This window comes from Pseudorca crassidens, chromosome 19 (genome assembly GCF_039906515.1).
Source record: "Pseudorca crassidens isolate mPseCra1 chromosome 19, mPseCra1.hap1, whole genome shotgun sequence".
NCBI classification, from domain to species: domain Eukaryota; kingdom Metazoa; phylum Chordata; class Mammalia; order Artiodactyla; family Delphinidae; genus Pseudorca; species Pseudorca crassidens.
The window spans coordinates 45429858-45445080 of NC_090314.1; the positions used below are offsets into that span (position 1 = coordinate 45429858).

A 15223-nucleotide genomic window follows, 5' to 3' on the forward strand; every position below is an offset into this window, starting at 1 on the left:
AGGAAAGCCCGAGCTGGAACTGGAGCCCTAGCCGGAGACGGGCACTGGGAGGCGGCCGCCGGGATCCGTCAGCCCTGCATGATGCGTCTCCGGCTCTTCTGCATCCTGCTCACCGCGGTCTCGGGAGCCCGGGGCTGGGGCTACTGTGAGTGCGGGGCTCGCAGGCAGGCGGGGTTGGGCCTGGGAGTCTGAGGTCTGCAGGGCGGGTCCCGCACCGCATTGCGGCTGGGTGGTCGCGGGTCCCTTCCCGGCCGGCGCGCGCTCGTGCGCTTTCATCCTTTCCTGCCTCTCCCCGGCGCTCCGCAATGCAGCTCCGAGGCTGGCGCGCGCGCCCGGCGATGGGGCTGGGCTCAGAGCTGAAGATAGAGCCGGCCCGGGCGGGGATTTGGGACTGGGATCCAAGCGGGAGCTAGTGCCTGGGTTTGAGGGTTGGGAATAAGGGTGGTGCCAGTGACCCCGCTAGGGTTAAGGTTTTGCCAGGGGCTGGGGCTGGGCTTGGAGCTGGCCCAGGAACCAGAGTTTGGGGCTGAGGCTGGGGCTGCATTTTGGGGTTGGGATCCATGCAGTATTTGGTGACCCTTTATGATGCTAAGGTTGCACATGGAACTGGTGATGGTGCTTGGACTGGCTGGGGTTGGGACCAAGGCCTGGATTTGGGGTTGGTGCAGGCCTGTGGGTGCTGCTGACTGGGATTGAGGCTGGGGCTGGATTGGTGTCTTGGAGTGACTCAGGTTCTAAAAGATGCTGAGGTTTGGGATTGTGTTTGTGGGTGTACTGAACCCCAGCTGGTACTAGGCAGGGTCTGGCCTACAGGTTCTTCCAGAAGAAGAAGGCAGCCTCCCCGAAGTGTGCAGCTGTTGCTGCAGACCAGGTTGAGTAGATGGTTTAAGTTAGGGCTGGGTCTGCAATGGGGGAGAGAGAAGAAAGAGCTCCGGTTGCTCAGCGTGCTGGGCCTTTGGGAAGACTGGGAGGGGCCACCCTGATCAACATGTCTGTTCCCCCAACCCAGACGGCTGTGACGAGGAGCTGGTGGGGCCCCTGTATGCACGCTCCCTGGGTGCCTCCTCCTACTATGGGCTCTTCACCGCACCCCGTTTTGCCCGGCTGCACGGTGAGCGTGGTGGTGCCCCATGGTGGGGTGGGGGACTCTGGAGGGCTGGAGGTGAATGGGGAGCCAGTGGTGAAAGGCCTTGCCCCTTCTATAGGCATAAGCGGATGGTCTCCCCGGATTGGAGACCCAAATCCCTGGCTCCAGATCGACCTAATGAAGAAGCACCGGATCCGGGCTGTGGCCACGCAGGGCTCCTTTAACTCTTGGGACTGGGTCACACATTACATGCTGCTCTATGGCGACCGAGTGGACAGCTGGACACCGTTCTATCAGCGAGGGCACAACGCGGTACTCCAGGCTCCCTGCGCACACACTTGGGGAACCTTTTCAGCTCTGTGACCTGGGCTGGGCCGGGCACAATCTTGGGGGAGGGGCAGCAGGCAGTGGTGAGGGCACAGATGAGGAGCAGTGACTTCCTCCCCAAGGACTCAGTCCAGAGGGACTGTCGGCTCCCCATGTGTGCAAGATATTCCCAGTGACAGGGTTTAACATACTTCAGGGTAAAATCTGGGAGAGGTTCATGAAGGTGGTGACATCTGAGTTGACCTTTGAGGATATAATGGGACGCTCTAGGCTAGGGAAACTGTGTTTGTGTAAAGCCATGAAGGCAGGGGAGATAAGGAGTGTTTGCCTTCCAGAAGTCGAGATTGGCTAGATGCGACAACTGTGGACTGGGAGGCTGTGGAGAAACAAGCAGGGGGTGGTGACGTGGTCACTCCTCTTCCTTTGCCCCTCAGACCTTCTTCGGTAACGTGAACGAGTCGGCGGTGGTTCGCCACGACCTGCACTACCACTTCACGGCGCGCTACATCCGCATCGTGCCCTTGGCTTGGAACCCGCGCGGCAAGATCGGCCTGAGGCTCGGCCTCTACGGCTGCCCTTACAGTAAGGGTGTGAGGTCGTGGGCGGGGTGGGGGTGGTGCCCGGGAGACAAAGAGTCTCCCCGGTCCCCAACCCACCTAGTGCCCCTTGCGCAGAGTCCGACGTGCTCTATTTCGATGGCGATGATGCCATCTCGTACCGCTTCCCGCGAGGGGTCAGCCGGAGTCTGTGGGACGTGTTCGCCTTCAGCTTCAAGACCGAAGAGAAGGACGGGCTCCTGTTGCACGCCGAGGGCGCCCAGGGCGACTACGTGACACTCGAGCTGCAGGGGGCGCACTTGCTGCTGCACATGAGCCTGGGTGAGCTCAGAGATCCCGGCGCAAAGCCTGAGGCTCTCCTCCCACGTCTCTTGTTGCACTTCCTCCGCGAAGCCGCACCCCACTCCTTATCCTTCCCTTCCTTAGTGTTTGGACCAACCCACCTTTTTCGTGTAAAATTTGGTGCTAGCAAAACACTGGACTCGGGATCAGGAGAAGCGGATTCCAGCCTCAGCTCTACCACCTACCAGCGGGACAAGCACTTCCCCAGTCTGTTTCCTCATTGTAAAAACGTTGTATATACGTATACACACACGCCTAAAGCGTTATTATTTTGCATCTCAATCGCTTTTCATAACATCCACATGATGAGGTAGAAGCAACTATCGTGCCTCAAGTTTTACTGATAGGAAAACAGAGGCTCAGAGAGGTTAAATGGCTTACTCTAAGTCCATACTTGCCAATGGCCACTGCTCCATCCCAGGCTGAGGGTGGTCCAATCTCTGTATGCCCACCCTCCCTGGCTGCCCTGGGCCCTGGGCAGTCCCTCCTCTGTGCTGCCGGCTGCTGCTCTGCCTGGGGACTAGCTGGGCAGTAGGGCTCGCTTGGGTTTTCCAGGTTCCAGGTCTGACCCCGCCCCACCCTACCCTCAGGCAGCAGCCCCATCCAGCCAAGGCCCGGTCACACAACCGTGAGCGCTGGTGGCGTCCTCAATGACCAGCACTGGCATTACGTACGCGTGGACCGATTTGGCCGCGAAGCAAATCTCACCCTGGACGGCTACGAGCAGCGCTTCGTGCTCAATGGCGACTTCGAGAGACTGAACCTGGACACCGAGGTGAGTGGAGAGGGGAGGAGCCATTTGGTTAAGTGGGATGCTGGGTGGGCCGGTGGGGGACAGCACTTTTCTCTACCAGAGGTAAGACTCTGCTTTCGGGTGTCTGAATATGCTAGCAGCTCTTGGCAAACTCCCAGAAAGGCCTGGGTTTTTGTTGTTGCTGCTGCTATTAGCACGCAGATTCCCGGACTCCACCCCAGAACTACTGAGATGGAGTCTGGAAATCTGGATTTGGGGGATCGGACAGGATGAGAAAATTGCCCCCTTCAGGCCCTGATCTGCAGATAAAGAATCCCAGACAGGTTCATTGACTTACCTAAGGGCATGCAGCCAATCTTTGGTGGAGTCAGGGCTAGAACCCAAGCCTGGGGAGGCCCAGCGAGCTTCCAGCTTCAATACCGATACTGGGGCACTGTGTGTCTCAAGTCTTATAAAACTCAATCTGCCTGGAGCGTGGGACAGTGTACGGCGGGGGTGGGGGGGGAGCGTGAGAAAGGCGTGCGCGCTGCCGCGCTTGTCGGCTCAGTGGGAAAACTTCTGGAAACTTCACCATTGATCCTGATGGGAGTGCCCCCCTGAAGCCATTTGCAGTGTACTCACTCCTCACTCCGCCCCGCAGATGTTCATCGGGGGTCTGGTGGGCGCCGCGCAGAAGAACCTTGCCTATCGGCATAATTTCCGCGGCTGCATGGAAAACGTAATCTTCAACCGAGTCAACATCGCGGACCTGGCCGTGCGGCGCCATTCGCGGATCACCTTCGAGGCCAGTGGGCCGGGGGATCTGGGAGGACTGGGGCGTCAAAGCCGCTTGGAACCAATCATGTAAAAGCCGAGGACCCCCCTCCCCAGCGGGATGCTCAAGTGGGGGTGATGGTGTCATCCCTGCCTCACAGGAAGTGCGAAAGGCCAGCTCCCAACCCCCCTGTTAAAAGCTGCGGTGCGGTCTGAGCATCTCCTCAATTATAACTGAGGAAAATAAGGTGTAGCGACCCTGAGTGGCTCCACCAGGGGTCACGGAGCTGCGCAGGGGCTGAGGAGGGACTTGAACCCAGGGCTGTTACGGTGTGTGGGTGTGGGTGCTCCCCCCACCCGAACTCAGGAGCGTAATCAGGCACTGCTGCCGGGAAGCAGGCGGGAAATGGCCTCTCCACGCTGGAAGGAAGGGAAGGAGCGGTCGCCCCTGGAGACGATGTAGATCAGGATAGAGTCCTGCAGGCCGACTTGGTGGCTGGAGACCCCCTCCACAGCTGGACATGTTTCTGAGGGAGTTGGGGAGGTGCACCCAGGGAACCTCACTCCTCACAGAGGTGGGGCGGGGCATCGGCTCGGGTGCTGACAGATCCTCACTTTCGTCCCTAGGGTAAGGTGGCATTCCGTTGCCTGGACCCGATTCCTCACCCCATCAACTTTGGAGGCCCTCACAACTTCGTGCAAGTGCCTGGCTTCCCTCGCCGAGGCCGCCTCGCAGTCTCTTTTCGCTTCCGTACCTGGGATCTCACCGGGCTGCTACTTTTCTCCCGCCTGGGGGATGGGCTGGGCCACGTGGAGCTGATGCTCAGTGAAGGGCAGGTCAATGTGTCCATCGTGCAGACGGGCCGAAAGAAACTTCAGTTTGCTGCTGGTGAGGGGTGGAGGGAAGGGGGAGGCACAGGGAGGCCAGGGAAGGGCAAAGAGCAGAGGAGTTTGTAGGCCTGGACTGAAGCCTTTGCACACCGGAGAGGGGTGAGGGAGTGAGGGGAGGGAGCAGGGCAGGAGGTCCCAGGGCCCTGGGAAAAGGTGGGAGTGGATGGAGGCTGCTGGGAGTTGGAGGGCGGGGCAGATCTGAGGAGCTAAGGAGAAGCAGGAAGGCCGAGAATCCTGGTACTCTCCAGTTCCGGAGGGTCTCTGGAGGTGTCATTCAGTTATGACTTTTGTGTCAGCCACTGGGGTTCCACACAGTGAAGAGAGACATTCAGAGATGTCACCACTCAGGTTGATAAGTGTAAAAATGGGAGGCACATAGGCTACTGTTAGGACACAGAGTGGGGTTGCTTCCTCTTCTAGAACGTGGTGCCCCCCCCCCACCATCCTCCTGTCCTGTCCAGGGTTCCGCCTGAATGATGGCTTTTGGCACGAGGTGAATTTTGTGGCACAGGAAAACCATGCAGTCATTAGCATTGATGATGTGGAGGGGGCAGAGGTCAGGGTCTCATACCCACTGCTGATCCGAACAGGAACCTCATACTTCTTTGGAGGTAAGCGGAGGCCGACCTGGCTAGACCCCTGTCTCTGGGTGGGAAGGCCCCATCTAAGTCCACCCAGACAGGGCTACATGGAGAGTTTTGTAGCAGTAAATCCCTCTTGTCCCTCTGGGGCCTTGGGGACTGGAAGGTCACTGTCATCGTCTACTAGCCCCCTTCCTTCCTTCATGTCTGGCTCTCCCTTGGCATCTCCCTGGGGGAGGGTCGCTGGAGTCTCCCCTGGGGAGGGCCTCACAGGGGTGGTTGCTCCAGGTTGTCCCAAGCCAGCCAGTCGATCGGGCTGCCACTCCAACCAGACGGCGTTCCATGGCTGCATGGAGCTGCTCAAGGTGGATGGTCAACTGGTCAACCTGACTCTGGTGGAGGGCCGGCGGCTTGGATACTATGCTGAGGTCCTCTTTGACACATGTGGCATCACTGATAGGTATCCAGAAGCCCCTCTCCCTACAAGAGGTGACCCCTCCAAAGCCCTCTTCCATGGTCTCCCAATGATGGGAATGGCCTTTCTCAATGATCTCCCTTCTCCTGGTCCCAGCTCCAAAGTCTCCTACCTGGGGATGATTCCTCCTTGACCTCTCACCTTCTATTTCTTCCCTTAAAGTGACACATGCTCAGAATGGAAATGAAGCATCTCTTTTTGGTCCTCGAGGGTTTTATTTGGGGGGTGGGGGAAGTAAGGCATTATTTATTCCTTTGGGGAAGGGGAAACAGTATAGTACTTGAGCCCTGAGGCCTGCCTAATGCCCCAGCATTTAAGCTTGGTAGGTGGAGTGTGTTTCGCACTGGGTTTTGGTGCTCCCAGGAGCTGGGAGCGAAGCTTGTAAGCATCAGACCGTACGCTCAAGCTCCCCGTAAGGCTCCTTCCCTCGGTGCTGACCCCCTCACCTAGGTGCAGCCCTAATATGTGTGAGCATGACGGACGCTGCTACCAGTCTTGGGATGACTTCATCTGCTATTGTGAACTGACAGGCTACAAGGGGGAGACCTGCCACCAACGTAAGCCAGCTTGGGTACGGGGGAGAGTCAGAGGCAGGGGAGGTCAGGAGGTTTCTGGCAATCCTAAGGCCGCTAGAGATGGTAGGGCTGGCCCTCCTAGCCCCCTGACCCTATAACTGCCTTTTCCCCACCTCACCACCGACCAGCTTTGTATAAGGAATCCTGTGAGGCTTATCGGCTCAGTGGGAAAACTTCCGGCAACTTCACCATTGATCCTGATGGGAGTGGCCCCCTGAAGCCATTTGTAGTGTACTGTGATATCCGAGGTAAGCGGCTCTGGGTGGTGGAGGGGCAGCTGACGAGCCAATGCGGGAGTGTGGGGGAAATGGAAGGATGGAAGGGTGGACAGGGGCCAGTGAGGTTAAATGGTGGTAGGGGTAAAGGAGGACAGAGGGGGAAGGGGACACTCAGGGATTTGTAATCTAGCCTTGCAGGTAGATTCCAGCTTCCTGATCCATTCCAGCTGTCTCATCTCCGGCCTATGACGTTGGGGGCCTAGAGCTGGGCTGAAATGGAGCTGCTGGCCACGTTTCTTGTCTCTGGATTGCAGTAGTGGTGCTGGGGGCGGGGCAGGGAGATGGGTAGGGAAGGCCCGTCTCCAGCCACAGCTCTGTCTCATCCCCCTCCCCCAGAGAACCGGGCCTGGACAGTTGTGAGGCATGACAGGCTGTGGACAACTCGGGTGACAGGTTCTAGCATGGAGCGGCCATTCCTCGGGGCCGTCCAGTACTGGAATGCATCCTGGGAGGAAGTCAGTGCCCTGGCCAATGCTTCCCAGCACTGTGAACAGTGGATTGAGTTCTCCTGCTACAATTCCCGGCTGCTCAACACCGCAGGTTAGGGGGGGTGGGGGTGGGGAGGGCAAGGTGGAGAGCTGGAGGAGAGACCGCTGGGGTCTGGGAGAAGAGGATTAGAGGGTTCAAGGGAGCCCTGGGCTACAGGACTCAAGAAAGGGCCTGGGCTGGTTGGAAGGGTGAGAGAGGAGCCCAGAGGCTAATGGAGGGCAGGGCCTGGAGACTGCCTGCACCTCTTCCCCAGGAGGCTACCCCTATAGCTTCTGGATCGGCCGCAATGAGGAGCAGCACTTCTACTGGGGTGGCTCGCAGCCCGGCATTCAGCGCTGTGCCTGTGGTCTGGACCGGAGCTGTGTGGACCCCGCTCTGCACTGTAACTGTGACGCCGACCAGCCTCAGTGGTAAAGGGGGCAAAGGGACAGGGCTTGCAGGACGCCAGGGACCGCTGAGCGGCACAGGCTGAGCCACCACATCCTGTCCCCACAGGAGGACCGACAAGGGCCTGCTGACTTTTGTGGACCATTTGCCTGTCACTCAGGTGGTGGTGGGGGACACGAACCGTTCCAATTCGGAGGCCCAGTTCTTCCTGAGGCCTCTGCGCTGCTATGGTGATCGTGAGTGACAGACCCTTTTTGTGTACCCTCCCAGGGTCAGCTCTCCAGTCTCCAAAATCTAGGCTACCTGATCCACTGGGGGTCTCTAGGACACACTGCCAGACACCCCAGCTCCTGGTGTGGTATGCCCACACCTGTGTTGTTCCTCGGCACCTTCCTCTCTTTCATTACACGCCTTAAGTTTCCCTGGGGACCCCTAGTTGTCCCCTTTTGCCCTGTCTCCCCCCCGACCTGAGGCTGCCTCACTCTTCTCCCCTCCTACCTCGCTGACAAGGCCTTCCTCCATCTGGTTTTGTAGGAAATTCCTGGAACACCATCGCCTTCCACACTGGGGCTGCACTGCGCTTTCCCCCAATCCAGGCCAACCACAGCCTTGATGTCTCCTTCTACTTCAGGACCTCGGCTCCCTCAGGAGTCTTCCTAGAGAATGCAGGGGGCCCTTACTGCCAGTGGCGCCGACCTTACGTGCGGGTGGAACTCAACAGTGAGCAGGCAGACGTTGCCGGGGGATGAAGATCCCTGGGGAGGTGTGGGGTGGGTGGAGGCTGGGACAAGTGACAAGGGGTAAGATGCCCCTCTGCGAGGCAGCATGGAAAGGGCTTCAGATGGCGCTGGCTTCTACACCCAGCTCTTTTTTATATATATATAAATTTATTTATTATTTATTTATTTATTTTTGGCTGCGTTGGGTCTTCGTTGCTGTGCGGGCTTTCTCCAGTTGCAGAGAGCGGGGGCTACTCTTCGTTGTGGTGCGCAGGCTTCTCATTGCGGTGGCTTCTCGTTGCGGAGCACGGGCTCTAGGCGTGTGGGCTTCAGTAGTTGTGGCTCGCGGGCTCTAGAGCACAGGCTCAGTAGTTATGGTTGCACGGGCTTAGTTGCTTCGCGGCATGTGGGATCTTCCCGGACCAGGGATCGAACCCGCGTCCCCTGCATTGGTAGGCGGACTCTCAACCGCTGCGCCACCAGGGAAGTCCCCCAGCTCTGTCTTGACAGCTGGCTTCGTGACCCCGAGCGCCCACTTAGCCTCTCTGGGCCTTAGGTCCCTGACTTGTAAGGAAGCTGGACTCCTGGTGTGTGGGGGTCTTCTACCTGATGAGCTATGCTTCTAACCTGAGAAGTGGGGCTGGGAAGCTGGCTCCAGGGATCTGGGAATTTGAGAGAGACCAGGGGTATGAGGGTTTTTTTCTTTTTTTATACATTTATTTATTTATTTATTTTTGGCTGCGTTGGGTCTTCGTTGCTGCGAGTGGGCTTTCTCTAGTTGCGGTGAGCGGGGGCTGCTCTTCATTGCGGTGCATGGGCTTCTCATTGTGGGGGCTTCTCTTTGCTGTGGAGCACGGGCTCTAGGAGTGCGGGCTTCAGTAGTTGTGGCACGTGGGCTCAGTAGTTGTGGCTCGCAGGCTCTAGAGTGCAGGCTCAGTAGTTGTGGCGCACGGGCTTAGCTGCTCCGAGGCATGTGGGGTCTTCCTGGACCAGGGCTTGAACCCGTGTGCCCTGCATTGGCAGGCGGATTCTTAACCACTGCGCCACCAGGGAAGTCCAGGGTATGAGGTTTTAAGCAGTTTATGGGTTTTGCCCCAGGCTGTAGACAGATTGGAGGGACATTCAAGGAGCTCCAAAGGGTGAAGAAGAGGGGTTGTATCAGGTGAACCTGTGAGGGATCTTGGAGGTCTGAGTCCTCTCCCCCTAACCCCCAACGTTGTCCAGCATCCCGGGATGTGGTCTTCGCCTTCGATGTGGGGAATGGGGATGAGAACCTGACAGTGCACTCCGATGACTTTGAGTTCAACGATGACGAGTGGCACCTGGTCCGGGCTGAAATCAATGTAAAGCAGGCCCGGCTCCGCGTGGATCACCGGCCTTGGGTGGTGCGGCCAATGCCCCTGCAGACATACATCTGGCTGGAGTACGACCAGCCCCTCTATGTTGGTGAGCAGCAACCCAGAGGCAGGTCTGAAGCCTCTGACACCTTCCCCCACTCTCAAGGCCACTCTCCTTGTTTCCAGGAACCCTGTGTCTTAGGTCCCGATCCCCTCGACCTCAAGAGTGAGCCAAAGGCCCACCTTTCCTCTCCAGTCCCTGGCATCTATTCTGTTCTTCTAGCCCCCTTGGCTCCCTTCCGAACCCCAATGCTTATCCCTGTCTCTGGCTCTACACCCATTTCTTGACCTGCCCACCTTCCCCAGGATCTGCGGAGCTTAAGAGGCGGCCCTTCGTGGGTTGCTTGAGGGCTATGCGTCTGAACGGAGTGACTCTGAACCTGGAGGGCCGTGCCAATGCCTCTGAGGGAACCTCACCCAACTGCACGGGCCACTGCGCCCACCCCCGGTTCCCCTGTTTCCATGGAGGCCGCTGCGTGGAGCGCTACAGCTACTACACCTGTGACTGTGACCTCACGGCTTTTGACGGGCCATACTGCAACCACGGTTAGTGCTGCTGGTTATAGGAGGACAGGGAGCCATAATGGGAAATAGGGAGGGCAGGAAAGGAAGGAGGGCACAAAGTCAGCATCGGGGAAAACTGTGGTCGTCCTGGGCTCCTGCGCTCTGAGCTGGGGCAGTCAGGCAGTTGAAGATGTTGGGTGACTCCAAAGGCATAAAGTGGGGCAAGGAAGGGATGGTACAGCTAGCTGGCACGAAAAAGATCAAAAGCAACAAGCAAATAACTTCCCCATCTTCCCACTGTCACCGAGGGAACACAGGTCACCCCACTTGCAAGCATATCCCCCCAGGCTGCACGACGCCCTCCTATGCCATTTCCTATTGGACAATCGCTTCACTCCTAAAACATGTCTACAACCTGGTCCTTGGTTAAGGCAAGCCTTGACATTCACCATAGCAAGATTCTGCACATATACCCAGACTGCAGCCTCCCTAAGGCTGGTCTAGGGGGATGAGTGAGCAGGGAGGTCACTGGTGGGAGAAGTCTGGTGAGGTAGGGAGATACAGGGACTAAGGGACTGACAGAAGACCTTTGGTTTTGGTTCGGAAGCGTGAGTAGTGGCAGGTGTACCAGATGGGCTTATGGTATCTCGATTCTAATCTTGACTGTCCCCTTACTGTGCATCCCTAGGCAAGGAGCTACCCATTTCTGAGCCTCGCTTTCCCAGCTGTAAAACGCGGGGGTTGGATTAGATGATCGTTTACATTTCCCATGATATTAGGATTCCATTCCGTGATACAGGGGTGCCAGAGGACCTAAAAGCGAATGGAGACGGGTTGTGGTGGTGGCTGAGACTGGGGACACGTGCCAGAGGGTGTGTGTGGATGACATACACAGCGTCTGAATGTGGGAACGGGGGCCCTGACCTCACTCCCTCTGCCTTCAGACATTGGCGGTTTCTTTGAGCCGGGCACCTGGATGCGCTATAACCTCCAGTCAGCGCTGCGCTCCGCAGCCCGCGAGTTCTCCCACATGCTGAGCCGGCCAGTGCCGGGCTACGAGCCCGGCTACGTCCCCGGCTACGACACTCCCGGCTACGCGCCCGGCTACCATGGCCCTGGGTACCGCCTGCCTGACTACCCGCGGCCTGGCCGGCCGGTGCCGGGCTACCGTGGACCCGTCTATAATGTCACTGGAGAGGAGGTGTCTTTCAGCTTCAGCACCCACTCCGCCCCCGCCGTCCTGCTCTACGTCAGCTCCTTTGTGCGTGACTACATGGCTGTGCTCATCAAGGAAGACGGTAAGCCCCCCGAGGCTCTCGCTCTCCATTCCAGCTGTCTCTGGGTGCCCTCCATTCTTGTAACTATCGATTGACCAATACAAGGACTCAGGTGCTCTTACAAGATGGGGGCTTTGGGAGCTGAGAGGAGACCCCCCTCTTCCTCCTCCCCACCCTACAGGGACCCTGCAGCTGCGCTATCAGCTGGGCACCAGTCCCTACGTGTACCAACTAACCACCCGCCCCGTGACTGACGGCCAGCCCCACAGCGTCAACCTCACCCGGGTCTACCGCAACCTCTTCATCCAGGTGCGTGCAGGGGGAGGGGGACAAGGGAGGCGGGCCGGTTCAGACCACAACCTCGCCATCTAGGTTGCGGCAGTGGGAAATGCCAAACGTTTAGCATTTGTAGAGCACGTTCCAGTTTACAGAGGATGTTCATGTGTGTACTCTCACGGGACCTCACAACCTCTCTGTGAGGTGGTTCAGGTAGGCAGCTCTTCTTCTTATCTTCGTTTGACAAATCACTAAAGGGGCTCAGACAGTAAAGTGGGGTCCCCGAAGTCAAACCACCGTAAGCTGCTCAAAACCAGGTTGTTGGGTTTTTAATACCAAATCCTATGTCTGGGTCCAGGGGTTCCCCACCTGGGACTGAGCTAGGACTCACCACCAACTGGGAGAGGAGAGTTCCAGCCCGGCCTGGGCTACATCTGCCCCCGGTTCTCCCTCCCTCATCTCCTTTCCCCTCCCCACTCAGGTGGACTACTTCCCCCTGACAGAGCAGAAGTTCTCACTGTTGGTGGACAGCCAGCTGGACTCACCCAAGGCCTTGTATCTGGGGCGCGTCATGGGTAAGCTGGGGCTGAGAGGGCGTTCTGGGTAAGGAGCTGTGGGTGAAGTCCCTGGAGCCCGGAGGGGAGTGAAGGACGGGGAGTGGCATTGAAGGTGCTGATAAAGAGTGGGAACCTAGCGATGGTGAGAGGGGGCAGCGCTATTGGTGGTCCAAGCCCGTTTCTTTCTGGGCTGCCCCTCCCTCAGAGACGGGAGTGATTGACCCGGAGATCCAGCGCTACAACACGCCAGGTTTCTCGGGCTGCCTGTCTGGTGTCCGATTCAACAATGTGGCCCCCCTCAAGAGCCACTTCCGAACGCCTCGACCCATGACCTCGGAGCTGGCTGAGGCCCTTCGCGTTCAGGGAGAACTGTCTGAGTCTAACTGCGGGGCCATGCCACGTCTCGTCTCAGAGGTGCCACCTGAGCTGGACCCCTGGTATCTGCCGCCAGGTACATCCCTGGGACACAATAAAGGAAGGGAAGAGAGGGACAACAGGGAAAGGAAATGATTCTTAACCTGGAGGCGGCTTCTCCTACCTGGTGCTTTCTCTTTTTCAGACTTCCCGTACTACCACGATGACGGATGGGTTGCCGTACTTTTGGGCTGTGAGTAGCACAGTCACTACCCTGACCTCCTCATTCTACCCTCTGGCTGTCAGCGTTGCCTCCCTGCCCCGTATCCTCAGGGCTGAGGGGTGGTGAAGGCACTAGGTGCATGGTGGCGCCCAGAAGGATGAGACAGGCTATGCTGAAGGTAGCTGATAATCAGGTTGGAGATTTTTAAATGTCTGAGGATGCTATAGACTTTTAATTGAAATGAAATATCAAAATGGGGCTAAGCTTTTACAGTGATGTGTCCATCAATGCCTGATCCCATATACCATCTCTTCTCAGTGGCAGTCCATTGCTGGTCACATCTGACTTTATGACCTTGTGGATCAGATAATCTCCACTTCCTGACGAGCAGCTTAAGTCACATGCTTATCTGCTGGGTCATGGTCATTATGTTCCACCAAAGTCAGGTGTTCAATATCTAAAAGGTCCCAGAATTAGGCAGGAACTGTTTATTAAAAGGAGCTTTACTGCACTATAAAAAGGTAAATTTTATGGTACGTAAACTATATCTCAATAAAACTGTTATAAGAAAATTAAAAAATAAAATGAGGCTAAAGGTAAGGGATGAGGAAATGGGGGTGCAGTAACATCCAGAGGGATGAGAAACTGGGGTAAGTACCAGGGATGTGGAAAGAGAATGTTACAAACAGAAGACGGCAGGGGATGAGCCAGGAATTTAGACCTACCAGATACTTAAGAATGGCTTGATGTGGCCATACAGCTGACACTCTTGTACATGTATGCTTTAGGCCAAAAGCATACATGTGTGTATGTATATAGGTGAAACCCCAAAGATCTGCCCTGAATTGTTCCTTTTTTTCTCTTTCAGTTTTGGTGGCCTTCTTGCTGCTGGGGTTGGTGGGAATGTTGGTGCTCTTCTATCTGCAAAATCATCGCTACAAGGGCTCCTACCACACCAATGAGCCCAAGGCCACTCACGATTACCACCCTGGCAGCAAACCTCCCCTACCTACTTCAGGCCCGGCCCAAGCCCCAGACCCGGCCCCAACACCAGCTTCTACCCAAGTTCCAGCCCCAGCCCCTGGCCCCCGGGACCAAAACCTACCCCAGATCCTGGAGGAGTCTAGGTCCGAATGAATCAGGAGAAGGGCTTCAGGGACCAAGTCCATCTCCTCCAAATTCCCCAATCCCTGCCTCTGCCCCACCCGTCAGGGACATTTGGCTCCTCTTAGCTGGCTCTGCTCACCCAGAGGCTTTCCCTCCTGCCAAGTGTGGTGGGCAGAGCCACAGATGGGACCAAAGGGAGTGGCTGCGCCGCACTGCCTAAACCAATGCCCTGCCCGTCCCCATGTCCCCAGGCTCCTGGTGGTTTGCCTGCCCCAGAGAAGCCTCATGGGGTTAAGACAGGCCCTTCCTGCCATCCCTGTCCCAGCTGCTGCCGGGGATTAACAACAGAGTGCAGGGGAGATTAACTGCCTCCCTTCAAATATTCAATCTCAGCAGGGACAGATGTGTGGGATTGCAGGGATGCACGGGGTATGGGGGGAGGAGGCTGCTGAATCATACCCCCCAGCCTCCCCCCTCCCCTGCAGAACATCTTCCATCGGCTTCCACTCAGTTGGGGATTAGGGAGGGCTTCACTGATGTCTCCCACCCCCGTTTTTTGTTTTTTACAGAGACCGAGAGGCCTCAGTTTAGCACCTTAGTACCTCCACTGCTTTACATGCTTAGCCAAAGCCATAAAAAACTTGCAATGTAGAGAGAATAACGCAGACACGCTGACTAGCCAGCCCTCTACTCTTCCTCCCTCTTCCAAGATATGCAGTAGCCTTGGTGCCCGTCCAAAGGCTTGGCCCCCCCTCTCCAATGCATGAGGAGCCCTCTTTCCTCCGCTCAGAGATGCTGCTTCGTTCGTCCCGGAGGTCATATTCTTTATATATATTTTTTGTTGCAAAGTCTCTCTCTAGAGAAACTCTATATATTACTCTAATTTTTTAAATTATCAGTTTATATATAAAAGAAAAAATCAATCGACTGTCCTGTCCTGTGCTGTGCCCACGGTCTGTAGTGTGCTTCTCCTGTGTTGGAAGTCTCATGAGGTCTGCCGGTCATTCACCCAAGCCTGATCCGGCCTCCACTCTGAAGCTGTGCTCTCAGACTTGGAGCTGTTCTAATAAAGCAGAGTGACAGAGCCTAAGTCTGTGTGTGGTAGCTGGCGTCGTGGTTAGGGCACAGTGGGATGATTTTAAGGCAGCTAATCTGACGGCTCCAGAAACTCTATGGGGAGCACTCAAAATCCTTGCATCGCCTACTGGAAGCCTGCTTGCTTCTTGCCAACCCCCTACCCCAGATCTCCCCCAACCCCAGATCTCCGTGGACAAGCGGAGATCAGAATGCTACAGCTTCAGCCCGAGCTGCCC

At 56.9% G+C, this 15223-nt stretch overlaps 1 protein-coding gene across 1 annotated transcript; it reads left to right on the top strand.

Annotated features, from left to right (window-relative positions):
* The first annotated feature begins 6 nt into the window (after positions 1–6).
* Positions 7–15000, top strand: CNTNAP1 (contactin associated protein 1). The gene is made up of 24 exons (XM_067715138.1): positions 7–145; positions 1010–1111; positions 1206–1399; positions 1849–1996; positions 2089–2292; positions 2904–3088; positions 3708–3851; positions 4448–4709; positions 5173–5322; positions 5581–5752; positions 6218–6324; positions 6471–6590; positions 6957–7160; positions 7363–7519; positions 7605–7732; positions 8031–8216; positions 9440–9661; positions 9919–10158; positions 11061–11414; positions 11575–11702; positions 12151–12244; positions 12432–12677; positions 12786–12833; positions 13672–15000. The coding sequence occupies exons 1-24, from the start codon at positions 79–81 to the stop codon at positions 13938–13940; spliced, it is 4131 nt and encodes a 1376-aa protein (XP_067571239.1). The 5' UTR covers positions 7–78; the 3' UTR covers positions 13941–15000.
* Positions 15001–15223: the final 223 nt, after the last annotated feature.